Source organism: Eschrichtius robustus, chromosome 19 (genome assembly GCF_028021215.1).
Source record: "Eschrichtius robustus isolate mEscRob2 chromosome 19, mEscRob2.pri, whole genome shotgun sequence".
In the NCBI taxonomy this organism is placed as follows: domain Eukaryota; kingdom Metazoa; phylum Chordata; class Mammalia; order Artiodactyla; family Eschrichtiidae; genus Eschrichtius; species Eschrichtius robustus.
Window position 1 is genome coordinate 57,124,686 of NC_090842.1, and position 15,829 is coordinate 57,140,514.

At 55.3% G+C, this 15,829-nt stretch overlaps 1 protein-coding gene across 6 annotated transcripts in view; it reads right to left on the reverse strand.

Annotated features, from left to right (window-relative positions):
- The window catches only part of AKT2 (AKT serine/threonine kinase 2), a 51,408-nt gene that overhangs the window by 5,430 nt on the left and 30,149 nt on the right, over positions 1 to 15,829 (reverse strand). For all 6 annotated transcript variants that reach the window (XM_068529356.1, XM_068529351.1, XM_068529354.1 and 3 more), the window contains 9 exons: positions 7,601 to 7,754; positions 7,012 to 7,143; positions 5,394 to 5,459; positions 4,213 to 4,281; positions 3,298 to 3,420; positions 2,090 to 2,218; positions 1,659 to 1,873; positions 1,084 to 1,171; positions 871 to 973 (listed from right to left, as the gene is read on the reverse strand). In XM_068529356.1, the coding sequence (XP_068385457.1) occupies positions 871 to 973; positions 1,084 to 1,171; positions 1,659 to 1,873; positions 2,090 to 2,218; positions 3,298 to 3,420; positions 4,213 to 4,281; positions 5,394 to 5,459; positions 7,012 to 7,143; positions 7,601 to 7,754 (1,079 nt within the window). The remainder of the gene's footprint in view (positions 1 to 870; positions 974 to 1,083; positions 1,172 to 1,658; positions 1,874 to 2,089; positions 2,219 to 3,297; positions 3,421 to 4,212; positions 4,282 to 5,393; positions 5,460 to 7,011; positions 7,144 to 7,600; positions 7,755 to 15,829) is intronic.

Genomic DNA, 15,829 nt, shown 5'->3' on the forward strand with positions numbered 1-15,829 from the left:
CAAGCTCCCCCCAGCTCCTCTGCCCCAGGCCACACTGGGGTCCAGCCCAGACCCCTGTGGCCCAGCCCCTGCCCTGGGCGCCACTCCTACCCCCAACAATCCTCCCCTCCACATGCAGCCGAGGAGGGGGTACTTGCTAAAGCCCTGATGCAACCCTTCCCTCCTCTGCCCAAGACCCTTCCATGGCTCCCCGTGCAACATGTCCGTACTCCTCCAGTGGCCCCCAAGATCCTCCTGCTCTGGCCCTGATGCCCTCGCCCTTCCCCCATCTATTCTGACCTCTGCAGTGCTCCCATTTCTGGGAGTCCCACATGCCACTCCTTCTGCCAAGAGCGAGTCTCAGCTGCCATGTCTCTTTCTCCAGGAAGCCCTGACTCACAGGCCAAGTCAGGCATTTCCTCTGAGCTTCTCCAGACCCTGTACTTCTAATACCACCGGCCTGATCACTGTGGGCTGTCAGCCCACCTGGACTCTGAGCTCCCTGAGGGCAGGGCCCAGGGCTGTCTCGTCACTGCTGTGTCTCCAGCACTGGGCAGGTGACAGTAAGAACTCAAACAGCTACAGGATCACCGAACCCATCCAGCCCCAAAGACCTGAGCAACCTGGGAGACAACTGTGGGCACTGATGACTCCTCAAGCATCTCCTGCCCAGACCTCTCCCCCAAGTGCTGCGGCCAATGGCTCCTGGTGACCCTCACCAGGTCCACCGGTGGGCCAACGGCGAAAGCCCTGGCGAACATACTGCAGGGTAAAATGCCCAGGCACGGAGGGGGACCTGTGAGCTTCCTCCTGGAGAACTGGGCCAAGAGCAGACCCCACCCCTCCACCGCCCAGCCAGGCCCGCGGGGAGAGGGGGCCTCCGACACTCACAGCGGTCTGGGGGTGTGATTGTGATGGACTGGGCGGTGAACTCGTCGTCAAAGTACCTTGTGTCAACCTCAGATGTGACCTGAGGTTTGAAGGGTGGCAGGAGCTGTGGAGGAGACGAGTCCAGGCTCAGGTGCCTGAGAAGCGGAGGCCTCAGCCAAGGTCGCCCGGGAGCGGCCGGGCTCCTGCGGGCAGCAGGCAGGCAGTGGTGCTCACCTTCTTCTGCACCACGTCCTGCCAGTTGATACTGAGGAAGAACCTGTGCTCCATGACCTCCTTGGCATCACTGGGCCCCCCGCCGAGCCTGGGCAGAGACGGCCATCAGCACCCGCCTCCCGGGGCAGCCGGGGCCGGGGAGACGGGCTGTCGGTGCAGGCCTGGACCTGCGACGTGCAGGCCCTGAACGACCTTTAGTGATTCTGTCCCGCCACAGACCGCCACCTCACAGAGGAGGAATCCGAGGCTCAGGAGGGAGCTCCTGTGCCCAGGGTCACATCCTGCGAGCTGAGAGGGTGGGCTTGGCAGACGGCCGCTTCACATCCTGGCTCTGCCTCCCTAGGCTGGGTACAGGGCCCCCCTGTTCCTCAGTGTCCCCGTGAAACAAGGCAGGGAGGCCAGAGGGCTAAGGACAGGCCTAGCCAAGGCAGCGCTCCCTGAGTGCCAGCTGTGGGGGCGAGCCACACACACCAAGCGTCCCACGGGCGAGTGCACCTGTGGACGCTGCCCCCTCCAGGCCGAGGGACGTGGCAGCAGGTGACGCTGGGCTGGGCGGGGCAGACGCCAGCCCTCACCTCTGCTTGGGGTCCTTCTTAAGCAGCCCGGCAAGCAGGGACTTGGCCTCCGGGCTGAGCGTGCGCGGGAAGCGGATCTCCTCCATGAGGATGAGCTCGAAGAGGCGCTCGTGGTCCTGGTTGTAGAAGGGCAGGCGGCCGCACATCATCTCGTATGTGACCACGCCCAGCCCCCACCAGTCCACCGCCCGGCCGTAGTCGTTGTCCTCCAGCACCTGCGCGGGGAGGCGCAGTGAGGGGCCCGGCCCACGCCCCCGGGGCCGAGGCGCTGGGAGGGGCCCGAGGGGGACACGGCCCTGCCCGGGGCTGGGAGGGCCACCGAAGGAAATGGCGCCCTGCCCTCAGAGGGCCTGGGTGGGGGAAGCACACAGGGCTGAGGGCCCCTTCCTCCCTCGGCCTCACACGCCCCTGGGCCCCCCGGCCCCAGACACCTCGGGCGCCAGGTATTCAGGGGTCCCACAGAAGGTTTTCATGGTGGCCCCGTCACTGATGCCCTCTTTGCACAGGCCGAAGTCAGTGATCTTGATGTGGCCGTCTTTGTCCAGCATGAGGTTTTCCAGCTGTAGGAAAAGCCAATGTGTCAGGGACACAACGTATCTCAGGGTTTCCTGCCACCCCTGAAACTCCACACACCCCTGCCCTTCCCTGGAGGAGGCTGTGGCCTGGGGTAGTGGCAGCTGTGCCAGGGGCTCCAGGGGGGACCAGAGGTCACACCCCAGCACAGGGTTAGGCCCTCCGAGGCTCAGGGGGAGGCCAGACCCGGCACCTCCCCAGCGCCCCCTGCCCCCAGGGAGCTGGTAAAAAGCAGGGCAGGGAGAGACAGGAGCCAGGTCCTGCCCAAACTGCTTCCCCCGCTGCGGGCTGCGGCTGTCACACTTTGGACGTAAGGAACACTATCTTTCTTCCTCCTCTTTTTTCCTAAACTTAACACAAATGGGCACTTTAGAGGGCCTCTGCGTAACCTCCACCAGGTCAATAAAGACCACCACTGCCCTCAGAAGCCCCCACGTGCCCCTTCCCTGTTATTACCCACCACCTCCTCCAACACAGAAAGAACTTTACTTCTCTGCTTTTTAAAAATTTTTTCCACCTATATACACACTGTAAACGATACAGATTCACCTCATCTGTTCTGGTTTTGCCCTCAGCCTTAGCCCGTGAGACCCGCCCAGGCTATCGTGTGTGGCTGTAGTTTGTCCTCTTGAACTGCCGTGCAGAGTTCCATGGATACATCTCCATGTGTTTTACCCGCTTTCCGACAACGGACACGCGGGTTGCTTCCAGTTTGGGGTCAGCGTACACAGTGCTGCTAGGAGCGTGTGCGTCCACGTTGAGATGGACACAGGCACCTGTTCCCGCGCATGCTCCTAGGGCAGAATGACTGTCTCACAGGGGACACGTGTGTCTGGCGTTGGTGGGCTCGGCCAGGCCACCTTCTAAAGCGCTTGGACCAACCGACACCCTCTGGCTGCAGAGCAGGAAGCCTGGAAGGGCCCCACGCAGGGCCACCTGCTGTGGAACCACCACCTTGGGCCTGGGTGGGAGGCTCAGCTCCGAGAAGGACAAGACAGACAGACCCTCCATGGAGGGGGACGCTCAGCAGACGGGCAGAAGGCCGGTGCGTGGCCTGCGCGCTCACCTTGATGTCCCGGTACACCACATCCCGCGAGTGCAGGTACTCCAGGGCTGACACGATCTCCGCGCCATAGAAGCGGGCCCGCTCCTCCGTGAAGACACGTTCCCGGGACAGGTGGAAGAACAGCTGCCAGCAGAGGAGGCAGGGGAGGTGAGACCCCGGCCCAGGGGCGGGGAGGAGGGGACCGTGTACGGCCCCGGCACCCAGCCCAGTGACGAGGTGACGCCTGTCCCACGAACCGGCGAGTGACGGCAAGCAAGCCCAAGTGAGGGGCGGTGAGTAGAGAAGAACTCACGTGAGCCAAAAAAAAAAAAAGAAAAGAGAAAGAGAAAAAGAGCAAGGGATAAAGAGCGAAGGATAGGCACCAGGCACTGAGTGGAGCGAGGCGGGAGGCAGGAGGGGGGAGGCGAACGAGGAGCGACAGCCAGGAAGCAGAGGACCACGACTCAGGAGCAAGTGACAAGCTGTGAGACCAAGTGGGAGAGGTGAAGCCAGTGAGCGACCCCTGCGTGGAGAGAGAAGGGTGTGAGGGACGAGCAGCGGGTGACGGGTGAGCGACGGCAAGTGGCTGAGGGCTCTCATCAGGAGACCACGCTGACAGCAGAAGAGTAGGGGTCCTGACCCGCAGACGCTTTCTCTGTGGCCTTTAAGAACGTCCTTGTAGCGCTGTTGGCCAACCACCCACACAGCCCTCTGCACAGCTTTCTGGACCTCAGTTTGCATCCTGCCTACCGACTCACTAGCTGTGGGAACTTGGACAAGTCACTTAACTGCTCTGAGCCTGTTTCCCCTCCTGCACGACAGAAATGGTGATGCCTGCCTCAAGGGGAGGGGGGCGGATGGAACAAGATGACACCCACTAAGTCTCCCTCTGCCCCCCACACCCAGAAAGGCAGCCTGGGGGCAGCCGCAGCTCACCTCGCCACCATTGGCATACTCCATCACGAAGCACAGGCGGTCGTGGGTCTGGAAGGCGTACTTCAGCGCCTGTGGGGAAGGAAGGCGGGATAGGAAGTGGGAAGAAGGAGGGCTCTCCGCTCGGCCCTGGGAGGCAGGGGCGCTGCTGATTCTGCACATACACCCCCCACCCTGGCTCAGGCCGTGGGAATCAGGCGGCCAGGGTTCAGATCTCAGCTTCACCTTTTGTGGCGTATGAGTGAGCTCATGCCCTGACAGCAGGGAAAGGGTTACTGTGCTCAACGATCCTGTCTTCTGCGTTCAACTAGGCCTCCAAGAGGCACAGCCAGGGGAGAAACTATGTTCTGAGCAACCAGCGCTGTTTCACATCTCTCCTCCTCCCATGTTACAGTCAAATGGGTTAAACCTACACACACACACACACACACACACGAGGTTTGCTGGCTGGGAGTTGGCAATGGCTTGGGAGCCAACCCCCAAAACAGGCTGGAAAAGCGATCTGCCAACAAACAAGTAGTTCTCAAACTGCGTTCTAAGGAGCGCTACAGAGAGTTCCTAAGAGGACCCTTAGGTGACCCCCTGCTCACAACAACTCTACTGCTCCCTGTCTTCTACACTGAAGAACCTCGTAAGATTTCATTTGAACAAGTGCTTTGGCTCAGTAGGACACCTGGCCAGCAAGTGAGCTAGAGAAACAACCTGTTAAGCCATCTTCAACCTGGTCCATTCAACTGATGGCTGCTGGCCTTGATGGAGACTGTAGCCAAAGAGGTGTCTGCTCAGCCTAAGTTGATAGGCAGCACAGTAATAATACATCTGCTCCTAGGATTACCTCTTAAAACATAAAAAAATAACGTTCCCACTCCGACCAGCTGGACAAAGCGCCTCTAACCCGTAAAGACAGCAGCCATGCTCTCCTGGGGCCATCTTATAACCTGGTATCATCAATCGGCTGAGGTGTTGACATGAAGGCACCATCTATGAAGAAGCTGCCACCCCTGGTGTCTTGGTTCAGGCTGCCCAGAGAGCCCACAACACCGTGCCCCAGCCATCTGGCCAACACCAAGTCTGTTCTTCACAGTGGCAGGGGTCAGGCTCTTTCCCTGAGCTCTGTCCTAGGGGGCCGGCCTGGAGGCCCCACAGGCAGGCGAGGCCCTGCCTGGGACAGGAGTGCTACTCACAGTGAGGAACGGGTGCCTGGTGTTCTGGAGGACCCGGCTCTCGGTGACCGTGTGGGCGACTTCATCCTGCAGACAGAGGCTGGGTGAGGGGCTGGAGGGCACCACCACGTCGGCCACACACACCCCCCCCGCCGCCCCACTTGAGAGATGGGGGAGCAACATCTTGGTGATATCCAGTTCCATTCCTAGTCAATACACAGACAGAACGGCAGGAGCAGAATGCTTCCATTCACAAGCCCTGATGAAACACCAGGCCCAGGCAAGCACACTCCGTGGCTCGCTCTCAGAACCATGAGGCGAGAAGCTGACGGTGACTTCACAAGGGAGGATCCGGCTATCACCACCTGAACCCACGGTGAATTCGGACATCCTTGGTGGGGGGGCGAGCAGACATTTTGAGACCCCTAAGGTGATGCCACAGGCCACAGGAATCACCACCTATAAACGTTCCTGAAGGACCTGGATCTAATCAGGACTCTAGGCTGTGAGCAGCGGTTCTCCACGTGTGGTCCCCACGCTGGCAGCATCAGCGTCGCCTGGGAACTTGGAAAAATGCAAATTATCGGGCCCCCTCCTCGGACCCATGAATCAGAAACTCAGGGGGCGGGCCCAGCACAGCGTCACAGGCCCCCCGCTCCCAGGACTCTAACATGGGCTTGAGTTTGGTATCTGAGTGCACGGCAGTAGCCCAGGGAGCTGCAGTGCCCAGACACCGGCTCTCCACGGGGCGAGTCTGTCTCCAGGGGATAATGTAATAACATCGGTAGTAATGTCAAAGAACATTTTTGACTGTCACAACTCGGGGTGGAGGGGTGCCCTGGTAGAGGCCAGGGGTGCTGCTGCATGTCCCACAGTGCACAAGACTGCCCCACAGCAGAGAATGGTCTGGTCCAAATGTCAGTGCTGAGGCTGAGAAGGCCTGCCGTGGACCGATGACACCAGGGATTGTTAATTCTGTTGGACATGATCACAGTACCATGATTATAGTCTTTAAAATCATCATCTGTTAAAAATACACATCTAAGTAGGTATGGCTGAAAATCTGTGATGTCTAGGACATGCCTTAAAGTACTCCAGAACAAAAAACGAGCAGTGCAAAGGTAATGAAACAAGACTGGCCAAATGTTAAGTTAATGTTGAAGCTGACGACTGCTAAATGGGAGTCCATTATATTTATTTTTCTTTAAAAAATTTTATGTTAGGAATTTTAGGAATTTCCTATTTTAAAAACTTTAAATAAGGAAAAAAAGGAATAGAACTCCATTCCTGGCCCAGCCTCCTCCTGAGACACCCTGAGCCAAGCCCCACCCTTGTGGCCTCCCCACAGGCCCTCTGCCGCCACAGGGGCTTCCTTCAGGCCTGACAGCACCTGCTGGGTGAGGCCCCAGCCACACTTCCTGGTGCCCAGAGGGTGGGGGACTCAGCAGGCAGGGCCCCACTCTCTGGGCCTCAGGCTCCCCTTCTCTGGGGACTCACAGGACTAAGCAATAGGTCTGGGTTGGGGGACACAGAAGCAGACCCGGGAAGCGTCCCGCCCAGCGCGTGCTCCTGACCACCGTCGGGCTCCGAACTGTGTCCCCCACAGCGGCCAGCCCGCAGCAGCCCTGGGAGGGCCCACCTTAGCGATGATAACCTCCTTCCGCAGGATCTTCATGGCGTAGTAGCGGCCGCTGGCCTTCTCCCGCACCAGGATGACTTTGCCAAAGGTGCCCTTGCCCAGGAGCTTGAGATAGTCGAAGTCATTCATGGTCTGCCCGGGATGGGGAGAGAGTCGGACAGTCAGTGCTTGGCACATGGCCCATGGGAAGAAATTTTAACAAAGAAAAGGGAAAAATCAAAGGACACTGTTGCCAAAATGCTCAGGCAGGAGCAGGAAGGGAGGCTCCGGGCAGCAACTGTTTGTTCTGAAGTGGCCTTCAGACCAAGGCTCTCCCACCATTCGGCTGAGCCTAGGGTTCTGACGTGGGGGTAGACGGGTCTTCACGACCCCCCGGGATAAGGCTGCCCCTCACCCTGTGGGCCCAGAGCAGCACCGGGGCATCTACAACCTGAAATCACCCAGTCTACAGGGCAGTCAGGAAGTGTCCTGGCTGGGCCCGTGCTCTCGGTATGGAAATCAAGGGCGGCAGGGCCAGGCTTGAGAGGGAGAGGGGTGCTCACTGACTGGCAGGCCCCAACCGCTGGCCACCTGCCTTCCCAGCACTTACCACCTTGGCCCGCGCCTTGCTAACTGCCACTTCCATCTCCTCGGCTGCAGAGGAGTCGCTGGGGGAGCCACACTTGTAGTCCATGGGATCCTCCCCCGGGCCCCGCTGCTTGAGGCTGTTGGCAACCATCTGGATGGCCTGCATCCACTCCTCCCTGTGCGGGGACACATCCCGGGAGCTGAGAGTCCCGGGGCGCCTGTGCCTCGGGGCAGGAAAGGCCGAGCCCCACGCCCCACGATGGACGATGGACAAGCAAACGCCCAAGCACCTTCGGGCATTTTGTTGAGATGTGTCTGACCTAGTGGAGCTGGAGGGACCAGACTGAAATCTGACAGACCCTCTGGCTGTGGTGGGCGGGACAGGGCAACAGCAGAACAAGGACAGAGACCATCTGTGTCCCAGAAGGGGCCGGACCTGAGGGCCACCTGAAGTCAGGCAGCAATTACGTGACAAGAGGGGAGACGGCCTTTCTTCACAGCCCCTTGAAAATAAGCCGCCACCCTGAACCTTGAACGAGAGAGAGACAGTGCTCCTCTGAGTCCCTGAGAACGAATGACAAGCTCATGCGCACAAGTGACCAGTGTTTTGCAAAAGAGAATCAAGGGCAGAAGGAGGCATTCATCAGCCAAAAAAGCTGGAGATCTTCAAGGCAAGAGCTGACCGACATGACTCCCTGGAGGTGCCCGTCTGCTGGGAGGACAGGTCAGGGACCATCTGGTGGGGCAGGGACGGGAGAGAGAAGGTGGCGGACACGGAAGCAGGTCCCAGCAGAAGGCAGACCGGTTTAAGAACAATACACTAGTTGTGTCACTCATGATCTAGAACTTGTTGGGAAAGAATTTTCTTTTGATACTTGCAAAAGTTCTTTCTGTAGAGAGGGAAAATGCATCTAGAAGAAAAAAAAAAGACCACACACCAAAAAGAAAAAAATATGAAGCTGCTAAACGATACTAAATTGTCCACGCCTCCCCATTATTTTGGACCCACCACACAATTGTAGGTGGCTGAGCCCAGTATTTGTTGAACCCCCTATGGATTTTGCTTATGTCTATAAAAGCCACGTGCACAGTTCTGGCTGAGCTCCGTGCCTCGCTGAGCAAAGCAGCAACCAAGCCGATGAGTCCCAGTTCACACCTAGAAGCTCCGCCTGTCCAAGTGGCGTCACTCACGTGAGATCACGCTTCCTAAGACAGATGCATGTGTACCACGAGCACAAGTATCAGGTGCTGGCACACCAGCCCTCCCCAAGCCTGAGCAGAGTCTGCGGGCCCCACGAGCCACATATGTCCACACCCCCGCACGAGGCCAGGGATTTGGTCTGTTCATACATGGTGTGAGCCAGCACCCCGGCGGGTACTCGGTAAGTATCTGGGGAATGACTGGCAACCCAAACCCCGAGCGGCCCCAAGCCCAGCGCACACCCAGGCACAGCAGCGCGAGCCTCTTCCCTCCTTGACCCACTGCCTCAGGTTGGCATTTCTCAACGCGTTTTACCCATGCCCTCTTTGGAACAAATAACAGTACAAATCCCTATCCCTATGTTAATATTCCTGATTTTTAAAAAAAATAGGGGTAGGAGGAGCATATCCCGTGGCTTTATCCGATCATAACTGTCCTCTTAGAAATTTTAAAATGTTGACTTTGGGTATATGACCGTGGACGGAAAAAAAAAAAAAAAAAAATCACCGATCTCCTAAGACATGCTGAATATACTAAAAAGAAAAAAATACGTATATACTTCACATATAGAGATCTCGAGGGACTGTCACATAGAAAAAGCAACTTGCAGACCAAGATATGTAGTGTGCTATCATCTTTGTTTGTCAGGGAGAACGCAGTCCATCAACAGGACCTGAATGAACGAGAGGCTGGAGCTTCCACACCGCGGGAGGGAGCACCGGAAGCAGCTGTGTGGGGCCTCTCTGGGCAGCAGAGCTGGGGCTCAAACAGCAACTCTGCCACCTGGGCAAGCCCAGGCCTCCCAGCTCGCCCCCTCCTTGGTACACTGGGGGCACTGAGACGCTAGCGAGCTGCTGTGTGCAAAGCCTGCACCCAGAGAAAGTGCTTGACTCAAGGACGGGGCTAAAGACACTGGTGAGACCTGGACCCATCCCATCTGGAGCCAGAACCCACGGAGGTGCAGGAGGCTGGTCGGGGGTAACTCTCCCGCTGCCCGACAAGCTCCCGATCCTGTTCCAACTGGACCGAGGTGGCAAGGTTGCAGCACTCAGAATTTCAGAGAAAAAGCAAGGGCCTCCGTCCAGGATACTCCTCAAGGGTTTGCAACATGGTGTCTGGGGCAGAGGGGAGCTCCTACCCAGGGCCGGGGCTAACATGCCTTCCACCCCTCAAAGGAGAGCCCCCAGGGGAAAGAGCCTCCTGCCCCGAGGGACACGCAGAGAAAAATAACGCACACCACCGCATTCCATGCTCCTCAAAGGGGCTGGCGGGGGAGGGGCCGTGCTTCTGATGAGGAAACTGAGGCGCATGGAGGTGGAGTCACCTGCGGAGGTCACGAGGCTACGAGGCAGTGGAGTTGAGCGCCGTGCCTGGGCTCCCCCCGGCCCCGGCACCACACTGCCCGCCCTGATGAGCTGCAGCTTCCTCCCAGACCAGGCCCACCAGGCCCCGGAGGATCAAGCAGGGCAAACTCGCGGGAAGGCTCAGGGAATAAGGGCCACCGTGCCGAGGAGCCCAGAAGCGGGCGAAGGAAAGCCGCCTGTCGGGAGTCCTGCCCCTTCCCGGAGGCAACACTGGGCAGGCCACTTGACCTTCCGGTGCCTCAGTGGGCTGACACTGAGTGGAGCGGGGACCAGAGGGTCGTGTGAGGGAGCACACGATACAAAGCACTCAAGACAGTGCCAGGCACAGAGTAAACACCTCAAGGGGTTATGAGAATTCACCCAGCCAGCCTGCAAATCCCTCCCGAGTGTCTTCTACGTGCCAGGCCTTGTTCTGGGTGCTGAGGGTGCAGCAGGGAACAAGCCCCATTGGAGCTCCAGGCCTAAGGGAGAAGACAAGTATGTCAAGGCTCCAAGGCAGGGGCTGGAGAGGAAGCCCCTTCTCACAGGGCGGTCAGGGAAGGCCCCTCTGAGGAGGTGGCACGTAAGCCGGGATCTGGAAGATGCCCCTGGAACGTGGGACATCCCCAGTGCCAAGAACAGGGACTTAGCTGTGAAATAAATGAAATGGAGAGAAGGAGGTAGGCCTGCGAAGTGCCAAGAGGGAAAAGAATACAGGCAGAGTGACCAGCGTGGCCAAGGGCCCGAGGAGGGAGCCTGGGGTGTCTGTGGAAGGCAGAGCAGGTGCCAGCATGTCTGGAGCCAACAGAGAGAGAGGAATGGAAGGGATGAGGGTAGGAGGGAGGACCGGCCACACCCGGCTCCACGAGCCACTGTGTGAGGGATTTACGTCTTGATCCTTAACATCACAGGAAGTCCTGGAAGGGTTTATCAGGGGGGTGACAGGATCTGATGTCGGCTGTAAGCAGGCGGCAGCTGCGTGGGGTACGGACTGGGAGCCGAGACAGGAAGCACGAGGAGGCTACGGCAGGACCGAGGCGGAAGGAGCCGTGGGCACAGGAGACGGAGGAGAAAAAGGCACCAACAAGCGCGATTCCACGGGGCGCCCAGGCCAGGCGCATCCACATCCACGTCCTCTGCGTTCCTCACGACAGCCAGGGAACTGAGCCCCACGGAGGAAGCGGCACAGTGGCTGGTCTGACTCCAGACCCTGGGCCCCAGCCCTGGGCTACCCTGCTGAGCAGAACGAACTGCACCCTGGAGGGAAGCTCGGTGAACTGGGGGTGGCCGAGCTGTCCTTAGTGCACAGGCCTGCCCTCGTCACAGCCTCAGAAATAACAGCTGACTGCTGGTCTAACGGCAGAGGGGGACCTCTCTCCCTAACAAGGGCCCTCCTCTGAACCAGAGGGGTGTTCACAGCTGGAGGGCATCTGGGGTCTCCCTCTGTTCAGACACTCTCAGATGGGCTGACTTGGCTGACCCAGGTCCAGCCCTGCCTGGTAGGGAAAACCCAGGCCCTTCAGATCTTCTTCTTTCTTTTATTCTGTAACTCTCTGTGCCTCGGCTTCACCATCATTATGCCTTTTTAGCAGGTGAGGAACTCCCTCCTAGAAATGTTGTGAGAATAAATGAGTTAATACATGTAAAGACGTTAGAGTAAGGTCTGGCTCAACAGAGCATTAGTTCTAATTATTCTTTTATTCATTCAACAAACATTTACTGAACACCTAGTTATATTCCCGGCACAAATAAATAAATAGGAAATGTCAGGAATTCCCTGGTGGTCCAGTGGTTAGGACTCCGCGCTTCTACTGCAGGCCCCTGCAGGGCACGGGCTCAATCCCTGGTTGGGGAACTAGGATCCCGCAAGCTGTACTGCATGGCCGAAAAAAAAAGAAGAAAAAAGAAAATGTCACACCAGGTAGGACAGATGCTATGAAGAAAAATAAAGCAGGGTAAAGGTAACAGTCATGGAAGGCAGAGCAGGACACTCTGAGAAGGTGGCATTTGAGCAGAGACCTCACAAAGTTAGAAAGAGAACTGTAATGATATCTGGGGGAAGAGGATTCTAAGCAAAGGAGACAGCAAGTGCAAAGGTCCTGAGGTAGGAAGTGTGCTTGGCATGTTTAAGGAACAGCATGGAGACCAGGGTGGCTGAAGTTGACGGAATTGGTGGTAGGAAATGATTCTGGAGAGGAGGCCAGATCATGTAGGACTCTGTAGAACAGAGCATCGACTTTGGAGTTTACTCCAAGTGGAACTAAAAGCCACTAAGAGTTCTAAACAGAGAAATTACAAGATAAGATTTACATTAAAAAGATCACACTAATGTGATGCACTATTAAGTATACCTGCCAAGACCAAGGGTCTGCAAACTTCTCGTGGAAAGGGCCAAATAATAAATATCTTAGGCCTTGCAGATCACACAGTCCCTGTCACAGCTTGGTCACTACTCAATTCTGCCACAGGACAGCAAAAACAGTCATAGATAATTGGTTAATAAATAGGTGTGGTATGTTCCAATAAAACTTTACTTATAAAAATAGGAGGCCAGGGACTTCCCTGGTGGCACAGTGGTTAAGAATCTGCCTGCCAATGCAGCGGACATGGGTTCGAGCCCTGGTCCGGGAAGATCCCACATGCCGTGGAGCAACTAAGCCCGTGTGCCACAACTACTGAGCCTGCGCTCTAAAGCCCGCAAGCCACAACTCCTGAGCCCACGTGCCACAACTACTGAAGCCCGCGCACCTAGAGCCCATGCTCCACAACAAGAGAAGCCACCGCAATGAGAAGCCCACACACCGCAATGAAGAGTAGCCCCCGCTCGCCACAACTAGAGAAAGCCCGTGCGCAGCAACAAAGACCCAATGCAGCCAAAAATAAATTAATTAATTAATTAAAAAAAAAAAAAAAACGAGGCCAGGCCATAGTTTGCCAACCTTGCTTCAGACCTTATTTCTGGTTTACAGGAAATACAGGCACGGAGGAACAAAGAAAACAGTGCCAAAAAGCAAAAATAAGACACATCCAGAGTATGGGACATCCTACAAGACAACTAGTCTGGCTTGTCAAAAAAAATTAATGTCATGGTCGGGGAAGAAAGACAAAGGCTGAACTAGATTAAAATAGGCCAGAGACAACATGTACCTTGGTTTTTCAAATCCTGGTCTGAAAAACAACATTTTGAGGACAACTGGGGAAATTCAACTACGGCACAGATCTAGAGAGGATGTTAGTAAATACATATTATCAATGATCGTCTCAGGTATGATAAGGGCACCAGGATTCTGTAGAAGAAAGTCCTTATTCTTAGGAGATGCCTGCTGATGTATTAAGGAGAAACGCGCCACAAAGTACGAACAGAAGTTCAAGATGCAGCATAAAACACAGCCAGATGAGGCAAACATGGCAGATGTTGAATTGCTGAACCTAGGTGCAGGGTATCTAGCGGCTCATTTACGATACTGTTCTTTCAACTGTTCTGTCCACCTGAAACAAGGCGGGGCAGGGAGTAGGGGAATCGCTCTAGGTGCCCTGGGGAGAGCCGCCTGGAGGAGGAAGCGCGCAGGCCGCTGCAGCACCCAGGCAACCACCAGTCAGCAGTGTGGCCCCTGTCGGTCCTCACCCCGCCCCCGCCCCTCCCCAGGCTCAGGCCCGGGCAGGGCAGTGAGGAGAGCCATGAGCAGAGTAGCCTCCCTCTTCCGGGTTTCTGGCTCACACCTTCCCTGGGGTTAAGGTCAGCAATCCGGGGTTTGGTCTCAGAGCAATCCTATCAGATTTCTTTCCAGGGGCAGTGGCAGGTACGAAGAGAAGAAGGAAGCTGGGGGCTCTCTAGCCCGCACAGCCTTAGTAAAGGGATTCTTCCATACGCCAAAGAGCACGGCATCTTCCTATTATGGAAACCACAGCAGGTCTCTTGCCTACTAAAACGTTTTGCCAGCTCCCCACTGCTCCTTCTCCAGGCTTGCGAAGTGTGTGCCAGGTACTGCTGAGTCAAGGGCTTCCTGTTTATCATCCCCCTGAATCTTTTAGCAATGCTGTGACAAACCCCAATTGATTCACTGCTTGCCAAGCCCTGTGGGGACCTCCATCTGGAGTCCAGGCGCCAGCTGAGCTTGCCAGCTTCAAGGCCTCCGCTTCCCCTCTTCCAAGACCCCTGGCCCTTGATTCTTTAGTGATGCTTAACCCTCTTGTCTCTGGAATGACAAGCTGCCTCGCCTCCAGGCCTTTCACATGCTGGTCCCTTTTCCTGAAGCCACCTTCTTCTTCCTGTCTCCATGGCCAACTCCTACCCATTCCTCAAAACTCAGCCCAACACCTAGACCCTATGCACCTACCGGTCTCAATTTGCTTTTACTGGCAGTCCATGCTTCTGTACCCAGTTTTCACCTGAGTAACACCTCAGCGGGCCTGAGATGGTCATCCTGTTCCCCATGGTGGGGCAGCTATATTTTTAATCTTGGGAAGCTTTGCAATGACAATTACAGTATAGATTACAGTAATATGTCTTATGATACTGTTTTGTGTATGCTCTAGAAATGCACTGTCCATAAAGGTAGCCGCTAGCCACATGGGGCTATTTAAAAATTTAAGATAATTAAATAAAATACAAAATTCCATTTTCAGTCTCATTAGCCGCATTTCACATTTCAAATGCTCAACAGGCACATGTGAGTAGTGGCTACCCTCTTGGACACCACAGCTATTGAACATTTCTATCATGGCAGAAACTTCTCTTGGACAGCACTGTTTTAGGGTTTTCCAGAGGATCAGCTGAATCCTCACCCCACAGACAAGCTAAAGGAATATTTCTCAAAGTGAAGGCCAAAGGGACAAAGTGAGGGAAAAATATTTGCCACTCATTACAAAGATCTAAGCTCTCTTATAAAGAGCTTTCAGAAATGAATAAGCAAAAGACCAAGTACCCAAAAAAAAACAGACAAAGGATATCAACAGACAGTTCAGAAAGGGAAACTCACATGGCCCCTGAACACACGAAAGGACACTCAAACTCACCAAACGTTTGGTAAAAATCCAAGCGTTTGAAAACACAAGGCTGTGAGGACACTCTTAGACATGGCCTAAAAGAAGCATTTCTCAAAATTACAAATGCATATTCCCCTGTGACCCAGCAATCCCACATCTAAGAATTCATCTTACAGATTTAACTACAAGTATGTCGAACAAGATAAGCACAAGGTACTGCTTATCTAATTATTGCTTATCTAATTATAATTATCTCATTATTCTAATGAGCCCAAAAGGCTGAAACAACCCCAGTCACCATGAATAAAGAACTGCTAAACAAACTCGGGGACACAGACGTGCAGCTGTTAAAAAAAAAAATGCAGCAGCAGCAACTCTATATATACTGAAGCAGAGAGAGTCCCCAACATACATTAAATAAAAAGCAAGTTCAGAACAGTTTGGGTACAATGCCACCTTTTGTGTAAAAAGAAAAAACAAGGGGAGCAGGGCACCGAAGTCCTATCTGAGTGAGCTCGTCCGCGTTCACAGTGAGCAAGCTCTTACAGGACACATAAGAACAGCAGTTAACTTGCGGGTCGGGGACGGGGGGCTGCAGTAAGAGTGAAGCTTTCACTAGACACCTCCTTCTGCTGTTTGATTTCTCAACTAGGTGAATCTGTATCTCTTCTGATTATTAAATTGATCTTTTAAAAAACTGTCTCTGGACCACCTGCCTCAA